The sequence below is a fragment of the Pteropus medius genome, unplaced genomic scaffold (assembly GCF_902729225.1).
Source record: "Pteropus medius unplaced genomic scaffold, Ma_sr-lr_union100, whole genome shotgun sequence".
In the NCBI taxonomy this organism is placed as follows: domain Eukaryota; kingdom Metazoa; phylum Chordata; class Mammalia; order Chiroptera; family Pteropodidae; genus Pteropus; species Pteropus medius.
The window spans coordinates 42,322,636-42,339,088 of record NW_024340849.1 but is presented as its reverse complement, the minus strand read 5'-3'; the positions used below and the strand labels follow the sequence as shown (position 1 = coordinate 42,339,088).

At 40.5% G+C, this 16,453-nt stretch overlaps 1 protein-coding gene across 5 annotated transcripts in view; it reads left to right on the top strand.

Moving 5' to 3' along the window:
• Window positions 1-16,046, top strand: part of LPIN2 (lipin 2) — a 76,795-nt gene extending 60,749 nt beyond the window's left edge. For 4 of the 5 annotated variants that reach the window (XM_039845231.1, XM_039845241.1, XM_039845236.1 and 1 more), the window contains 13 exons: window positions 285-384; window positions 2,983-3,170; window positions 5,024-5,117; window positions 5,562-5,631; window positions 6,386-6,475; window positions 7,198-7,280; window positions 8,871-9,018; window positions 9,874-10,022; window positions 10,602-10,688; window positions 11,232-11,384; window positions 11,793-11,907; window positions 12,536-12,639; window positions 12,967-16,046. In XM_039845231.1, coding sequence (XP_039701165.1) covers window positions 285-384; window positions 2,983-3,170; window positions 5,024-5,117; window positions 5,562-5,631; window positions 6,386-6,475; window positions 7,198-7,280; window positions 8,871-9,018; window positions 9,874-10,022; window positions 10,602-10,688; window positions 11,232-11,384; window positions 11,793-11,907; window positions 12,536-12,639; window positions 12,967-13,111 — 1,526 coding nt within the window. In that variant the 3' untranslated portion in view covers window positions 13,112-16,046. The remainder of the gene's footprint in view (window positions 1-284; window positions 385-2,982; window positions 3,171-5,023; window positions 5,118-5,561; window positions 5,632-6,385; window positions 6,476-7,197; window positions 7,281-8,870; window positions 9,019-9,873; window positions 10,023-10,601; window positions 10,689-11,231; window positions 11,385-11,792; window positions 11,908-12,535; window positions 12,640-12,966) is intronic. The other variant, XM_039845219.1, reaches the window with a different exon arrangement.
• Window positions 16,047-16,453: the final 407 nt, after the last annotated feature.

Here is a 16,453-nt window from a genome sequence, read left to right as displayed (position 1 = left end):
TATCAATTATAAATTATTTAGGAGCTAGGAATATTCATGTAACAGCAAATGAATGAGTAAATTAGTGTATGTTTATTGAGCAACTGTCATATACCTCATGTAACACTCATTTTCACTTCCTTTGGCATGGATGGTTGAAAACCAACACAAGTAAAAAGGTTATCTGACATTTTAAAAAATAAAGCCCAGTTCAAATCATGTGTTTCCTTGCAGAGTTGTAAATGAAGAATGGTAATTAAGTTCTTATCTCTGAGGCATTTTTTTTTATATATATATATAAACAGGTGTCCATAAGAGAAGCCAGCACCAGGGACCTGATGATATTTACCTAGACGACTTAAAGGCTCTAGAACCTGAAGTTGCAGCTCTTTATTTCCCTAAAAGGTAGTGTATTCCTTGTATATTAAAGGGTGAACAGCTCTGAGATATTCTAGCTATTTCTAGAGCAAAACATTTTGTCAGAGAGAAAGGAGTGAGAAGATAGTGTCCTTTAAGTTAGATGATTGCTTCAGATTTGGAAAATTCAGAAATGGTTCATATGTTGTTTCGACAGTAGTGATTTGAAACTAATAATTTGCCTTTTTATGAAGAAATTTTTGATGTGATGAGAAGAGGTACACTAGTTAAACCTACATAAGGGTATACAAATGGACATGACTTCAGATTAGCACTGATTACAGTCATTAATGCAAACTCAGCATGCTTGGGAAAATTTGTTAATATTTATTTATTATGTGTCTTAAAAGTAATCTGTCATTATTCAAAAACATTTTACAAAGAATACCTTCATTCCCTCAGTGAGTCTGAGCTCCCAAGCTTTTTCTGAACTCAAGCGTGGCTTTGGGGAGCCACCATTCCACCTGGCCTGTGCACCCCACATTCCCCAGAGCTCTCACCTCTTGTCACTTCCCCTCCCTCTCCCTCATGATATTCCCCTTTAAATAACTCTAAAACCTCAGATATGATATACTGTTTTCCCAACTTCATTTTCATTCCTAGGGAAATTCCATTATAAATACATTCTGTGATTACCAAAAACATTTCCCCATGGAAATGATTTGAATATAACCGAACCATAAACACACATAATTAAACACTTTTAAATAAATTATTGGAAAACGTATTTCATTTTTATTTAAAATAGATGGGATTGATATGAAAGTATTTAAATTTTTTAGATATTTTTGGAAGGTCCTTAAAACTTCCTAATAGTTCTCTAAATTTGTCTTGAATATTTACTTCATTTGAAGTAATAGTTGGATTTTTAAGGTGAGAGAACTGGAACTCCTCCGTTGCTCAGTTTTTTTCCAATAAGTAAGTTAAAATGTGAACTGTCTTAGAATTATCACTTTCTTTCAGATTTTCCAGTCCTTAATCATTTACTTACATCGGAATTCCTAAGATAGATTTCTTTATTTTCCTTTTAAAAAATGGGGCAAGTGAATAATGAATGGGACCTTACTGTGCTCTATTATAATTCGACTGCTTAGGATCATTGTTAAGTGGACCTGCACAGTTCAAACCCGAATTGTTCAAGTGCTGGTGTTTGGTAGGCCTTGCACACAGGGATTCAGGAGCACAGGCTCCTTCTACCTGGAGGTTTCACCATCCCTTTAGATCCTCAACAGGAACAGGAGAGGGGGTCACATGGGAGAGTTATCAGGGGCCACTCTTGGGAAGGGCACAGCACACCCCATCTGTTCACATCAACTCAGTCATCTGGTCATGTGGCCACACCTGACTGTACTGGGACTTAGCTGTGTGCCCAGGAAAAATGAGGGGTTTGTCTGTGTTTTACCCAAGGAGTCAGTCTTCCCCTCAACCCCAGCCTAACAGCAGGCTTTGCTGCCTTACATTGGCTGTGGCTTTTTTTTTTTACCATTTCCAGTGAAGAGAACCTGAGTAAATCTCAGTATTGTGATATGGCTGTGCATTGCTATTAAGAGAGAACATTCCCAAAAATCTGAATCTTCTGTTTGAGTGCAAAACAATAGCTTTTCAAACCGCTTTCTAGTTAATGACATATCTGTATTCTGCTGCCACCTATTGCTCAAATGTGAGATTTTTTTTCCTAAAGATCATATAAGTACACTGGATTGCATATATTAATTGCATACATTAAATATATTGGCTTTCTAAATAAAAGAATTGGAAAATTCTAAAACAATATTTCAGTGTGACATCCATTCAAAGGGTGTAGAGCAATAAATATTCATGACTAAGAAACTTAAGATGCCATTTTCTTATTCTTTTTCTCTCAAATTTAATGCTCCATTGCAAAAAAGATTCCCTTAGCATCACCATCTAAAACCTGGCTTCTGTGCCTCATTTAAAAAAATGAAAACATTGAATAGCCTATTTATTTGAGGCCCTCATTCTAATGAAAAAACAGTTTATTTCTAGTTTATTTCTCAATACATTTCTGTTTGTATTGAGAATATTTTCTGAGAATATTTTCTGGCTTAATTTCTTTGTTTTCTGGAGTAACAGATAAATTTAGAAAAGTCTTGTTTTTAAAAATAATACAGCCTTGGACTATAGTAATTTTCTACAGGATGTATATAGTACCACAGCTTTTTCTAGGAAGTTAGGATAAAGTTTCCAGACATCAGATTTTTCTTAATTACCCTGTCATTTTCTTCATGGAAATATAAATAACTGCTTATAACTCTTTCACTCCTTTAATTAAAACCAGAAAGGCTATAGTTGAAATGTTTGTGTTATTGTGAATAACTTAATAGTGATTTTCATGACATATTTACTATATTCACAGTTAATTCCTCATTAGTGCTAATAGGTTATTTTTTACTATCATTTATGTGATTCTAATGCTACCTAAGAAGAGACTGATCGTAGATTAATCTACTGCTTTATAAAGAGGATATGTTATTTGGTTTGAGCCATCAGAGAACCATTTAGTAAGCTGGGAATACAGGAAGTTGTAATAAAGCAAATTCTTCTTTCCCTGTCCCCTGCCCACAGCGAATTGGACCCTACTTCCAGGCAGTGGCCTGAGTCTGATACACTCTCTGGCTCCCAGTCCCCACAGTCTGTGGGAAGTGCAGCTGCTGATAGCGGCACTGAGTGCCTCTCGGATTCTGCCATGGACTTGCCCGATGTCACCCTCTCCCTTTGTGGGGGCCTCAGTGAGAACGGAGAAATTTCTAAAGGTACACTTAGCAGTCTTGCCCTACCTTCACTTGAGAAAGCAGCCTGGTCATCACTTGATTGAAAACCTGCTGTTTAGCCATTTCGGAGTATTAAATCCTTTAGTGATATTGTGCAGTTAACAGGTGTCTCCCTTTAATGAAAGACCCATAGCCCCTTGCTTAAGATATCTCATATTGGGTGACATTACATATAAATAGCTTGGGCGAGGGAGTGTGCCTTGAAGGCTGTCACTTCACAATAAGAGGTTGAGAGGTCTTAGGCTGCCTCGTTTGCTGAGCAGCCAGGATCAGCTCAAACTATGTCATTTTTTCTTCTGTGAAGTTGTTGAAATATCTGGGACTGGGGCCCAGCTGCCCTCCTGGAAAACAGTGAACCTTAGATAGGAACGTAGGGCTTGAAGTTGTGAAAATTGATTGTTCACTGAGTAAATGGTCTTTTTGGCAAAAAGTAGAAGGAATTACTTTCTGTCTCGGTGTTGAGAGCTGGCCCAGGAGAAAGGAAGTAGCTTAGCAGATGTAGTTTAGAGGCCTCCAATGTGGATTGAGTATCTGTGTATGCATCTGTCCCAAGTTCTCCAGCATTTTTGGTTTTACCTTCCTTTGTAAACTAAACTCTTCTTAATATTTTCTCAACTTGGCTGGTGGCCTTTGGTTGCTTTTCCTCTAAGGAAAGATTTATTTTTATGACTAGCATCATCTTTTGTCTTCTCTCACCCTCAGAGCAACTGAAGGCTCGCATGTGACAGCCTGGGTGCCCTGAGTCTTACAATTTTTTTTTCCTAATAATTTTCTTCTTGGGGTCACAGGGTGTTCATTATGCCTCTTTCTTCCTCATCTCTTAATTCTATTTGTTTTATTTTTTGCAAGAAATTAAGAGTGTATTATGGCCAGTGGTTCCTTCCAGGGACAAAATCAAATAGGTCACATTCTTATTATAATCTTCATAAGGCTTCACTTAAAAAATATATAGGAGATGAGGAGTGGAAAATTTACAAGTTATATAAATTATAAAATTTACACTTTAAAAAAAGTATTGGAAACTTATGTGTAGAGTTTGTTATTGGAGGAGGCAGAAATGGGAAGTAAAAGTAAATAATATACAAATTAACAGGAGGAACAATCTCAGTGAAAATTTTCTTTTTAGCTTGTAGAGTGTTTAGGACTAGGGTATAAAAATTCATGCAAAATTCTCATTCATTTGGCAAGAACTTAAGATTTACTTTTTGATAGACCCTAAGCCAAATTTTGGTGTATGTTTGTTTTTTTTCTCCAAGCAGTTGTAAAATGTTTTGTTTTTTTCTAATGCAGCATGCACTTAAAGCTGTAAGACCCCCATGAATATTCCTGTTATGCAGTTGCCTGCCAGTAAAGAGTTTCTCCTTTTGATAAAAATGAAACTTACAGTTTTTGTTAGTTATAGAGCATGTGCATGCGTGTGTGTGTGTTCCTCTTTCTCTCTGGCCACATCTGTAATTTCCTTTCCTAAAAGTCTCTGGCATATCTCTTTGTCCTGGTTTTGAGTGTTTTCTCTCTCTCTGTGTCTCTCTCTCTCTCTCTCTCTCTCTCTCTTCCTCTTCTTTTCTTAGGCTGCCTTGTTTGCTTTCTTTTCCTTTCTTTTCTTTCTTCTTTAACTAGGGAAAGAGTGGTGGAAATGGAGAAGGGGAAGGTTAGAAAGTGGATTTTCTTGTCCTGGGGAAAGAAAAGTGTCTTAACATTGTGTTTTTAATAGATATAAAAAAAAAAAATTAAAAAGGACATTTTATTTTATCCTATAATCCCTTTAATGCAGAGAGTATTGTGATATTGGGAATTTAAACTCTAACCAAATTGATCATTATTATTTTACATTGCAGAAAAATTCATGGAGCATATCATTACTTATCATGAATTTGCAGAGAACCCTGGACTTATAGACAATCCTAACCTTGTAATACGGATATATAACCGGTAAATACTGTTGCTTTTGTAATTGTTAAATACTCTTGCAGGTTTTTTTCCAAGTGCCCTTTTTAACTATTCCAGTTTTTCTTGCTATGAAATATGTCATTTCATATAAATGAGCTAATAGGCAAAGACTTAGAAGTAATAGTGAAACCTCAACTTCATTTCTAAATGAAGCATTAAAATGTGATTCTGTTTTGTAGATTTTACTGCTTCTCTGTTCAGAGAAGTTTGGCTTGAAGCAAAGATTATTCATATAAGAAAAAATTTAGCTGATCATCTTTTTACTAAAAAGAATAAGGAATTTCTACACATCTTCCTCCCCCACCTTTCTCCCTGCCTCCCTCCCGCTTCTTTCCTTCTTTTTTTCTTCCTCTCTCCCTTCCTACCATCTTTTCTCTCTCCCTCCCTCTCTGTGCAATGGTTTTTTACAATTGTTATTTCTTACAGTTACTATAATTGGGCTTTGGCTGCTCCCATGATTCTTAGCTTGCAAGTATTCCAGAAGAGTTTGCCTAAGGTGAGATGATCTGCCATTTTTTGTCTTTTCAAAAGTATATACAGCATAGAGTAATTAGAAAAATCCATATATGCGTATTTCTAAATTAGGTACTCTTTAAATTTTATTTAATGTTATAAAAGTTCTTTTCTGTGTGCCCACTCAAATGATCGCATGCCCAAAATCTAGGAAATCAGCTCAACGGCCACATCTTTGTCATTTTTACTAGATATTATACCAATTTGCTGTTGTATATAAAAGTTGAGAGATTTTACTAATTGCATATAGAATAAAAAAAATTCCTCTCATTAACATGGAAAGAAGCAGCAAGAAGAGAGTGATGTGGCCCCCCAGAAGCATGACATCAGTGTGATTAGATCAAATTGTGGCTAATAAACCTGAAGGTTTGCTTTAAATCTTCCCTGCATGAAGACATCATCAGTATAGTTGGTCCTCATAACTCAGGGGAGCCATATTTTTTAAGGGTACAGATATGAGAGCAGCCCAACTGCCAGCCCCCTTAGAGGGGGCTGCTCCTCCATAGTCGGACCATTTGGTCTCATACCGCAGATCTGCTACAAAGCCATACTGCCACGAAAGAGGACACTTTCCATCTCCTGTAGGTGTTAAAAACTCTAGAGGAGTCTTGGAAGTGTGGTGATCGTTGCTTGTACTCCATGATAAGGCACCGTCTTGCAGGCTAGTGGTAGAAAGTATTAGTCAGGTGCTTTGTGACCAACAGATTGCTAGACTAACCCAAGTTGATTGTTTCCAGGCCACAGTTGAGTCCTGGGTCAAAGATAAGATGCCAAAGAAATCCGGTCGCTGGTGGTTTTGGCGTAAGAGAGAAAGCATGACCAAACAGGTAACCAACCTGGAGGGTCCTTTCCTTGAGCTAAAAAGAAGTGAATCTCATTTATTCAAAAAAACTGTCAAGCACAAAAAAAGTCCTTTAGAGCTATATAATGCTCTTTTACAATAACAACAGTTGCCATTTTTGAACAGTTACTACGTGCAGGTACTATGCTAGATGCTTTATGCATGTTACTTTTCACCCAGTAGTATAGATAGTTTGAGTTCCCATCATACAGGTAAAGAAACTGGGGGACAAAGAGGTGGAATGCCTTGACTAGAGTACCATAACTGGTGAAGATGGAGCTAGGGTTTGACCTTGACTCCACCTTCAACACCTGTGCTCTTTCCATTTCACTGCATTACCTTCCAGATAGAACAAGAGCTTATTACAGTCCTACACAGGAGGAAGAGGCATCAGTCACTTCTGTTCTGTAGTCTCATTGTCCCTGCCATGAACCTAATGAGTGGACCAGTTGTGTTTTATTTTGTGACTTGAAATAGTGCTCTTTAAAATTTTTACTTCTGACTTTGTAGTGACAGCTTTCGTATAGCAGCATATGACTTCTATCAGGTTTCTGTCCTTTGGCTTAAACTAGAAACAGTCTGTTTTCTTGAGCATTTTTAAACTGTGGGTTCAGAAAGCAGTTTTGCTTATTCCTGGAGAGGGCAGCTGATGAATTTTTGTCAGTACGGGAAAAAATTGCACTTTGCCATTATTATCTTGCCTTTTAGCTGCCAGAGGCCAAAGAAGGGAAATCTGAGGTGCCACCGACCTGTGACCTACCATCAAGTGCAAAGGAGCCAGCCAGTGGCAGGTGGGGGCACCCTGTCCTTCCTCTAGGCTCACAGCAGTTGGGCCACCCCTGCTTTGGTCATTGCATTCAACTTGAGTTTGACAATTTTGTTTAATTCTTAGAAATATCTTTCTCCTATGGACACACATGAATAAGTGGCTTTTTTGTGCCACTCAGCTAGCAGATGATAAAAATATTATTCGCTTAGAGGTATAAATATACTCATCACTGCCTTCTAAATACCTCACTCCCATCCTGGAGCCATAGAATCAGATGCCTGTGAAGTGTAGGCCTTTGGAAAAGGGGAATCTTGAGGAGTCCTAAGATGGACTGTCCCAGTGTTCCTGCTCTCTGGCTTCCTGTCAGGCACAAAGGGGAGATATAAAAGAGACTCTCAAAGATTGCTGTGGGCCTATTTCATTTCTCGAAAGAAGTAGCGTGCTGGCTCTGAGAGGCAGTGCCGCAATATACCCCATTCTTGTTTCTGCCATCTGTGCACTTTCCCTATTCAGATTCTTTCTCCTTCCATTCCCTAACTCCTAGTAGTCTGAGACTATTTTCCTTGCTCTTTACCCTCTTTTAAAAGGGGCGTAGACTTTGAGCATCATTTCATATGTCTGTTGGCCATCCATAGGTACTCTTTGGAGAAATGCCTGTTCAGGTCTTCTGCTCATTTTTTAGTTGGATTATGTGTTTTTGGTGTTGAATTGTATGAATTCTTTATAAATTTTAGATATTAACCCCTTATCAGAAGTATCATAGTCAGATATTTTTTCCCATTCAGTAGGTTGTCTTTTCATTTTGTTGATGGTTTCCTTTGCTGTGCAAAAACTTTTTAGTTTAATGCAGTCCTATTTGTTTATTTTTTCTCTTTTGTTTCCCTTGCTATGGAGTACAGCATAGGGAATATAGTCAGTAATATTGTAATGGTTATGTATAGTGTTAGGTGGGTACTAGAATAATTGGGGGGATCACTTCATAAATTATATAAGCGTCTAGCCATTGTGCTGTGCACCTGAAACTAATAGAAAATAACATTTTAAAAAGGCAGGAGAGACATCCATTAAAGGTACTAAATTATAAAAGTTTTTCTTCCATATTTTTTTAATTAAAGATAAATATTATTGATTTATAATAAATAAATATTCAGTATTATTGTAATGGTTGTGTATAGTGTCAGATAGATGCTAGAGTAATGGGGGGAATCACTTCATGGATTGTGTAAATGTCTAACTTTTTAAAATTTTAAATAAAAATTTAAAAATAAATAAAAGGGGTATAGAAAATCTTTCATGTTAGTTTTTTAAATCAGCATAAGCATTTAATTTATACCTTTTGAAACATACGTATCCTCTTTCACAAGTAGATCTAGTAGCACGTATTCATGGGTCACAGTAGAAAATGCCCAGTCACAGCCAGAAAGTAAAAGCTGGCCAGTCATGAGAGGGAGGAGGAAGGTGGCCTTATTACTTCATGAAATGAATATTCAGGCATGAAAGCTGGATGTGGGAGAGCAGCAGAGGGAGCAACTCTTCCTTCTCTTGAGCCTAAATGAAAAACTCGCATTAATAAAACAGCCTACTGCCTCTTCATAACTGGGTTGATGTTCAATAGGCCAATTGAGGATGACTCATCCAGTGACGAGGGGTCACAGGAGCTCGAAGAATCAATCAAAGTGGACGCTGTCCACATGGAGCCCCCGAGCCACAGCAGCACAACCTCATATAAGAAATCTCTTCGCCTTTCCTCAGACCAGATCGTGAGTAGTGTGTGATCTGTGTGGATGTAGCCCGATTATCTTAGTAACTGTTTAAGTTGACCTGCTTCCTCTTCTGTCTAACGTGGTGTGTAGTTGTGTAAATCTTCACATACAGTAGAACAGCACCCCACCCCCAGGAACCACCGGAATCACCTGGGGAACCTGGGACACAGCTTCCTCCGCCACCTGAGACCTCTCGTCTCAGTCCCTGGGAGTGAGCTGAGGAATCTGTATATTTAACCTGTTTCCCAGATGAATCTTACACAGTTAGCCCATCACTGGGCCACCTACTGTCTCTTGAGAGCCACAACAATAGAAAAATATTGTTTTCTTATTTAGACACAACTTCCTCCTTCCACTCCCTGACTTTTCACCTATTTTCACTGTGAAATGGTCTCGGTGTACCCCAGGACAGTCCTAGGTATGAGGGAGAAGCAGAGAGGTTTTGTGTTTGGGAGATCAGAAAAATCTCTTGGAATCACAAGCATCATTCAGACAATGGCTCCCTCAGCCCAGCTCATTGAGAGTGAGCTGTTTGCATAGCACTGGGCCAGGTGTGTGGTAATGTGATAGACACCATCCTGTTTTGTAAGCATTTAGACTTTATTCCATAATTTTCTTGTCTTTTTGTTCCAGTTAGCATGTTAATGTATTTCTTTTCTTTGTGTATTCATACACATATATGTACATTTATCTATTTTAAAAATTAGGATCCTTTTTCACTTAATATTTCTTAAGCAATCTGAGTGACTACATATTGGAAAATGAGAATTTTAATTGTTGTATGTAATCTCATCAAAGGGATGTACCTAATTTTTAAAATTCTGCTTTGCAATTTTATTCTTTTTATAAAAGGCAAAACTGAAGCTCCAAGATGGCCCAAATGATGTCGTGTTTAGTATTACAACCCAGTATCAAGGTACCTGCCGCTGTGCAGGGACCATTTACCTATGGAACTGGAATGACAAGATCGTCATTTCTGACATTGACGGGACAATAACCAAGTAAGCAGGAGCCAGTGGTGGGTGGCAGGGAGGGAGGTGTAGGTCAGTGTGCAGTGGGGTGGTGGGCAAGGGAGGTTCCCTCAACAGGCATCTGGCCCTCAGCCATTGTCAGTAGTGTATTTTAAACCAAATGCACTGAGACATCCTGAGTGCAGTCCACATAGGGTCAATTTACAGATAGAGAGAGATGGGTGGAATCATACAAGTGTAGTGTCAAAAATAACTTTGTAAAGATTTAGTTATTTGGTCTCTAAATTTTAGCATTTAAAAAAAAAATCTAGAAAGCTGTTAAGATTAAGGAGGAGAAAAAGAATGCATAATTATAAACTGTCTCTGAAAATGAACAGCTGGCTCTCATGTCTGATTCTACTTTGAGAAGTTCTTCAGTGGGTGTGTTTGCAGGCGACTGTTCACTGTTGCACAGGCCATGACGAAATCACTTTCGTAGATTGTTCTGCCCTCCCACTGCCGCCCTTCCTGCACACATTATTTTGTGGCAGCTGGTATACAACTAAAAAGGAAAACACTTGGCTTTATATGCTTGGTTCCTAATACCATTTTTTATTTCTACCCTTTTAGGTCTGATGCTTTGGGACAGATTCTTCCACAGTTGGGTAAAGACTGGACTCATCAGGGTATCGCAAAGCTCTACCACTCCATCAATGAGTAGGTCTCCCGTCCCACCTGCTAATATGCAGTGCACCAGAGAAAAGAGTGCCATGTCCTTTGTGGGACCCTAATACATACAAATTAAATTGATTTGAAAAATTACAGTGTCTTAAGCATTAGTTGAAAATGCTCTAATATGAAAATTATGTCAGTTACCTAGGTATAATTTTGCTCCTTGGCTTGCAGAATGCTTTGCATTCTCTAAATTATCTGTATAAATAAGATCCTTTGTATCTTTTCTTTATAGCAGATTATTTAAAAATAGTCCAAGGTTTTTTGTCTGTTCTATGGACTAGATGCTGAAGACACATTGATACTTGTAAATTTCACATAATTCCTAGTTGCACATAACCTCCGTTTTTCCCCATGGTGTTTTCCATGGAAAAGTGAAATCTTTATAATCCTAATTTACTGTTAAATTCAGGAATTTTATTATAACTGTAAATGAGGGGATCTTTATTTGGGTCTTTTAAAAGGAAAATGCTCTTTTTCACCTTTAGCCAAAGCACAATGGGCTAAACAGGACATATTCTCTTTCAGGAACGGCTACAAGTTTCTGTACTGCTCTGCCCGTGCCATCGGCATGGCTGACATGACCCGTGGCTACCTGCACTGGGTCAATGACAAGGGCACAATCTTGCCCCGGGGCCCTCTGATGTTGTCCCCTAGCAGCTTGTTCTCCGCCTTCCACAGGTACTTTCCCAGCGTGCAGCCATTCTGAGTGAATGGGAAGCAGAGGCTGAGGCCTGAATGGACTGTATGTGAGGACTATATGTCAGGCTCGTTGGAAGGGTTTGTACCTGTTTAAGAACTTCTGTGTCTGAGTTCTATGGCTCCCCAATAGCATTCAGGTGAGACAACTCACCTGGTCTTTGTCAGGCTCAGAAAGTCAAGTTCAAGGAGTGGTTTTCTCTTTCTCCAACCCCATCAGATTTTGTTAGTCATGAGATTTTGTTAGGCAGAGAAGGAGAAAGAGAAATAACAGTTACAACGGATTAAAAAAGTTGGATGGTTGTGAGCACTAAGTCTTTCCAGGACCACACACCAGGGAAGACTACCATTTTTTAATTTGGTGAGTGTATTTGAATTTTTTTTCCCTAGGGAAGTGATAGAAAAGAAACCAGAGAAATTCAAAATTGAGTGTCTCAATGACATCAGGAATCTGTTTGCACCATCTAAGCAGCCCTTCTATGCTGCCTTTGGAAACCGTCCAAATGTAAGTGTCTCCTGTGGGCTGCGCATTCTGAGAAATGTGCTTTTAGGTATAGCCATGCCATAATTCTCAAATGAATTTTATAGGCAAATGACTGTTCTTTAAATCAGTTTTCACTTCATCTGTTCCAGATTTCTAAGTACTCGGTGAATAATGAAGGGCACTTTCTCTTTGCGGTTTCAGTTCTGTTTCCTCAGACAGTTCTCACTCACGTTCTACTTGGTTCTAAGCTTTGTCTTCAGATCCTCCCTAGAACCATGGCATGAGTGCTCACCCTTCATTAATGCTTCCCGGACCTGCCTCCCTTCAGAGGGTCCCTCAGATCCTAGGCATGCAGAAGGAGCTGCTTCCTGGCCTCTGGCAGGCAATGGGGCCCCTCCTGCTCCACGGTCCCTGGTGTCTCCTTGGTGACCGTGTTTCCTGACTCCCCAAGTGCCCTCTGGGTTTGGCTTCACTCTTAGTTTGGGTTTGTCTAAAGCTCAATTTCAGTGGAATGCTGTACGGTGCCCAGCTCTGCATGTTTTCCATAGACAGTCTGCTGTTTGTGCAGTTCTAGCTCACAAGGGACTGGAGAAGCAGCTCCTAATTTATTCTCCTTGTAATCACCTTTGCTTCGTATTTTCTTCTCCAGGATGTCTATGCTTATACACAAGTTGGAGTTCCAGACTGTAGAATATTCACCGTGAACCCCAAGGGTGAATTAATACAAGAAAGGACCAAAGGAAACAAGTCCTCGTAAGTGTGTTTCTACTTCTTAACCTAGAACTCTGTAGCCAAGGTGACACTAGGGACAGACAGATATCAGGATCAGGCCTCACTCAAAGTATCAGAACTGTACCTGCCTTTGGAGGCTTTCTTCTTTGCCTGGTATTTTCTCCTCTATGGGATCACTGATTCTCCTAGACTCTGAAGAGAAAGTCTGTACCCCAGGAAGGGACGGAGGCCTATCTTGGGTCCTTTCCATCAGAGGAATCTGAATTACTGGCTTTACAACCTGCAATCTGTGCTCTTAGGTCAACTTCACAGTAACGGTTTGTGTGTTTCTTTCCCAATCCCTTCTAGGTATCACAGACTGAGTGAGCTCGTGGAGCACGTGTTCCCACTTCTCAATAAGGAACAGAATTCTGCCTTTCCATGCCCAGAGTTCAGCTCCTTCTGCTACTGGCGAGACCCAATCCCCAAAGTAGACCTGGATGACCTGGCCTGAGGCAGCACCTCCAGGGGAGGTCCTCAGTCGCTCGTTTTGCAACAAGGGAAGGTGACCTGCACTTCTGCTGGACAGAGAGCACTGGGCTCCCCTCCCAGCCACTTGTGCGGGATAAGACCCGTATTGACAGCTGGGCAGCAGCAGGGACCAGGAGAGCTCCTGGAGCTGGAACTGCCATCTCCTTCACCCTCCCGGGCTTAGCCCGGTTGCAACTTCATGCCCTAGCGGAAGAAGTAAGGGGAGGTCAGACCTGAGACTGGAGACCTGGGCTCCTGTCATTGGTCGATCCTCACACACGCTCTGTGTGGAGTTATGTGCTGGGTGCTCCTTTAATTGCATAATTTAAAAGGAAGAAAGAAGCTAAATAAGAGTGGACCAAAATATTGCACAAAGTAAAGTATTATCATTTCTACTGGGCAGTTGAAAGTGTTCTCTCTAAAACCAGGGCTTTCTTCAGGGTATCAGGGTCCACCGAACTGCTACAGAGCCAGGTCGTGATGTTGGTTCAGCCATCCATACACATTTCTTCTTTGGGCTCCTCCTTCCCTGCTGCACTGAACTGGAACAGCCGCTGGGCAGAGGCCTAGGCCACGCATCCCATCCCCGCAGACGGGGGCTTCTGGAGAAAAGCCCCTCAGATCATCACCTTCTCATCTGACTGCTCCATGATGGGAGACCCATAAGTCTTGGACTAGCCAGAAGAAACAGTTTTGCGGAATATGTTTGATGTTTGTAAGAACTAACAGTGGGAATTGGTTAAACAGCAAAGAACAGCTCTGCTTTCAGGGAGGCCTTGGAAGTGCAGGTGTGTACTTGTGCTGGCTCTGGGAAGGGCCTTGTTCTCCGCCCTTCTGCTGGCAGCTCAGTTTCCTAGCCTGGTTATAACGAGCTCATGTCAGAGTCTGAGCAGACACATCAGGTTCTGTCCCATAAACCCTTCCAGAGCTGGGAGACCCTGGAGCTATCAGGCTGGGTGTTGAGAATCACCTCAGTATTAGAATCAAGAGAATTGTTAGGTGGCTTTCAGGGGACCAAAAATGACCAAACATAGGTCTGTTGGTGAGAAGGCAGTGAGCCAAGTTCCAGAGCGGAGAGACAGCTCTGGGTCTAGGCACCACCCCGCTCGGGATGGTTTCCATTTCCGGCTCTGCTTTTCCCTGTACTTGTATTGGGGGCTTTCCTCCTTTTAGTGTGCTCCACCCAAAATAATACTAATGTAAATATGGAGAAATGGGAGTGGTTATTTTTCCGGATTGGAGAGTTGAAAGGCCCTGACTTAGCCGTTTTCCTAGTGCTGTTGGATGCAGAGACCATGGTGAAGGCCTCAAACACGGTCTCAGTGGCAGAACCTGGAGGCGTATGTTCCCAGAGGGGGAGTGACATACACTTCCTCCAGTGCAAACCTTCCCGCCTTAAGTAGGTCAGGGACTAGTTTAAAGAGTTTATTTATGTACAGTAGGTAGGGAAACTATAGATTATGTTTATGTGAAGTTCTGCCCAGGTATTGAATTCAGTCCCTAGTATGGTGTCCACGCGGTTACTTCACCTCATAGGTGCTGTCGGTGTCCTCGACCGTGTTTAACCAGCTTAGTTGGGCCTCTGCATATGTGCCGGATGGAAAACCTTAATATACACTTTCTGTATTCCTTTATAAGTTCTTTAAAGGGTTTTTGACTAGACAATTTCTTTGTCTCTGGACTCATGGACCTTCTTAGCAGGTCCAACCTGGGAATCCAGGTCTGCTGGGCCTGCACTGAGGGCAGCCAGTCCCTCTGTCCCAGTGGTCCTAAGTGCTAGACTGTCATTCCATTGCTGCAGATTGATCCAATGGGCACACTAATTACGAGTCTTTTTCCTTAAAGGAGTCCCTCTTGCTGAAAAGTAGATGATTACTATTACTGTAGTGTTACGAAAGTATTGTTTGTGCTGAAAATCCATTGCCATTTGGTACAAATGACATGTGTTCTTTCTGTGAAAGAGAGATGCCCTTGAGTGTGTTTGTACACAGGTCCTTACGATAGTGAGTAAATGAAGACACATTAGCTGCATGCTGCTCTCAGAACAGTGTCACGGGGAGATTGCAGGCAGATTGAGCCCTTCTGAGTCATCCTCTTGGTTGCTTCACTGCTGAAATGGCCATGGCCCCTTTCCCATTTCCCAGCTCAACCTGACTTTCATATCTGAAGCTTGTGCACCCTTGGCATGGACATCTTACCAGGCATTAGGAAGTGTACGTGTGGGCCCGAGCATGCCCACGTAGCTCTGTGTATGAGTACTGTGTTTGCTCTGCTTAAAAGCATCTGCATAGTTTTCAACTGGAAAAAGGAAAAGCTTACTACTATGATGTCCTAAAATGAAAGCTGCTAACAGTCACAGGTAGAATGGCTGGGGAATCGCAGCTAGTCAGTGGCTGGAAGTACTTGTGCCCTGTAAGATGGCGCATGGCCTTCCACACTGTTCTTGAAGGTGCAGACAAGACCTTTTAAAAATAGGTAAGTAAACTTTCTCCTTTTTTGCAAGTTGGTGAAAACAGACTTTTCCAGGGATTTTTAACATCTTTTCAATATCATTTACTCTGGGAAGTCTTGTTTTCCCCTGTTTTAGAGCATGCTGGGTTTAATGAAGCTAGTTTAAAGTTGAGTTTTTAAAGTAAGTGCTCTTTCCAGGTGAAAACTTTTTTGGTTTGTTTTAAAAGTAAGAAAAGGAGAGGGAAACTTTGTTCTTTTAATTTAATAATTACAGTCTATGATGAAGTATTTGATTATTAGATAGCGGTGCCACTAATAAGTTTTAAGTTGTCAAAAATTAATTGTAAACATCAGTCCAGTACTCTTAGTTATGGCAAAGACAGTTGTCTTAAGATATGGCTCATATTTTGGTGCAGTGTTTGATGTTCAAAACAAAATGTTACAACAATAAACAAACATAAACCGAATGCATTTGACTCTTTCCTTCAGAGGACATTTAAACCATCTTCTCTGTACTCTTGCCAGAAATTGATAATTTCCATAAATTAGCATTTTGATCTTCGCTGACACTTAAATTTGTGTACAAAAGGACTTATTTTGGGTGCTTGTTTTTATAAAACCTGACTCCAAAAGTGAGGCTTCACTCTCAGGAACTGAACTCTTGCTTTGTAGGTTCTGCCAGGGAATGAGTCTTTTATACATATGTAATTTCTGGTGTGCTCTCACTGGTATTCTCTAGGCGTATTTCTAACCCACCCCTCAGCCTTTCAGGGGTCCCCGGAGAATCCCACTCAGAGCCACCCCACCTTTCATTAAAACTTTTCTTAGGGTGAGTACTACTGACCAATCCTGATGTTTTCATCAGCTTAGAGTC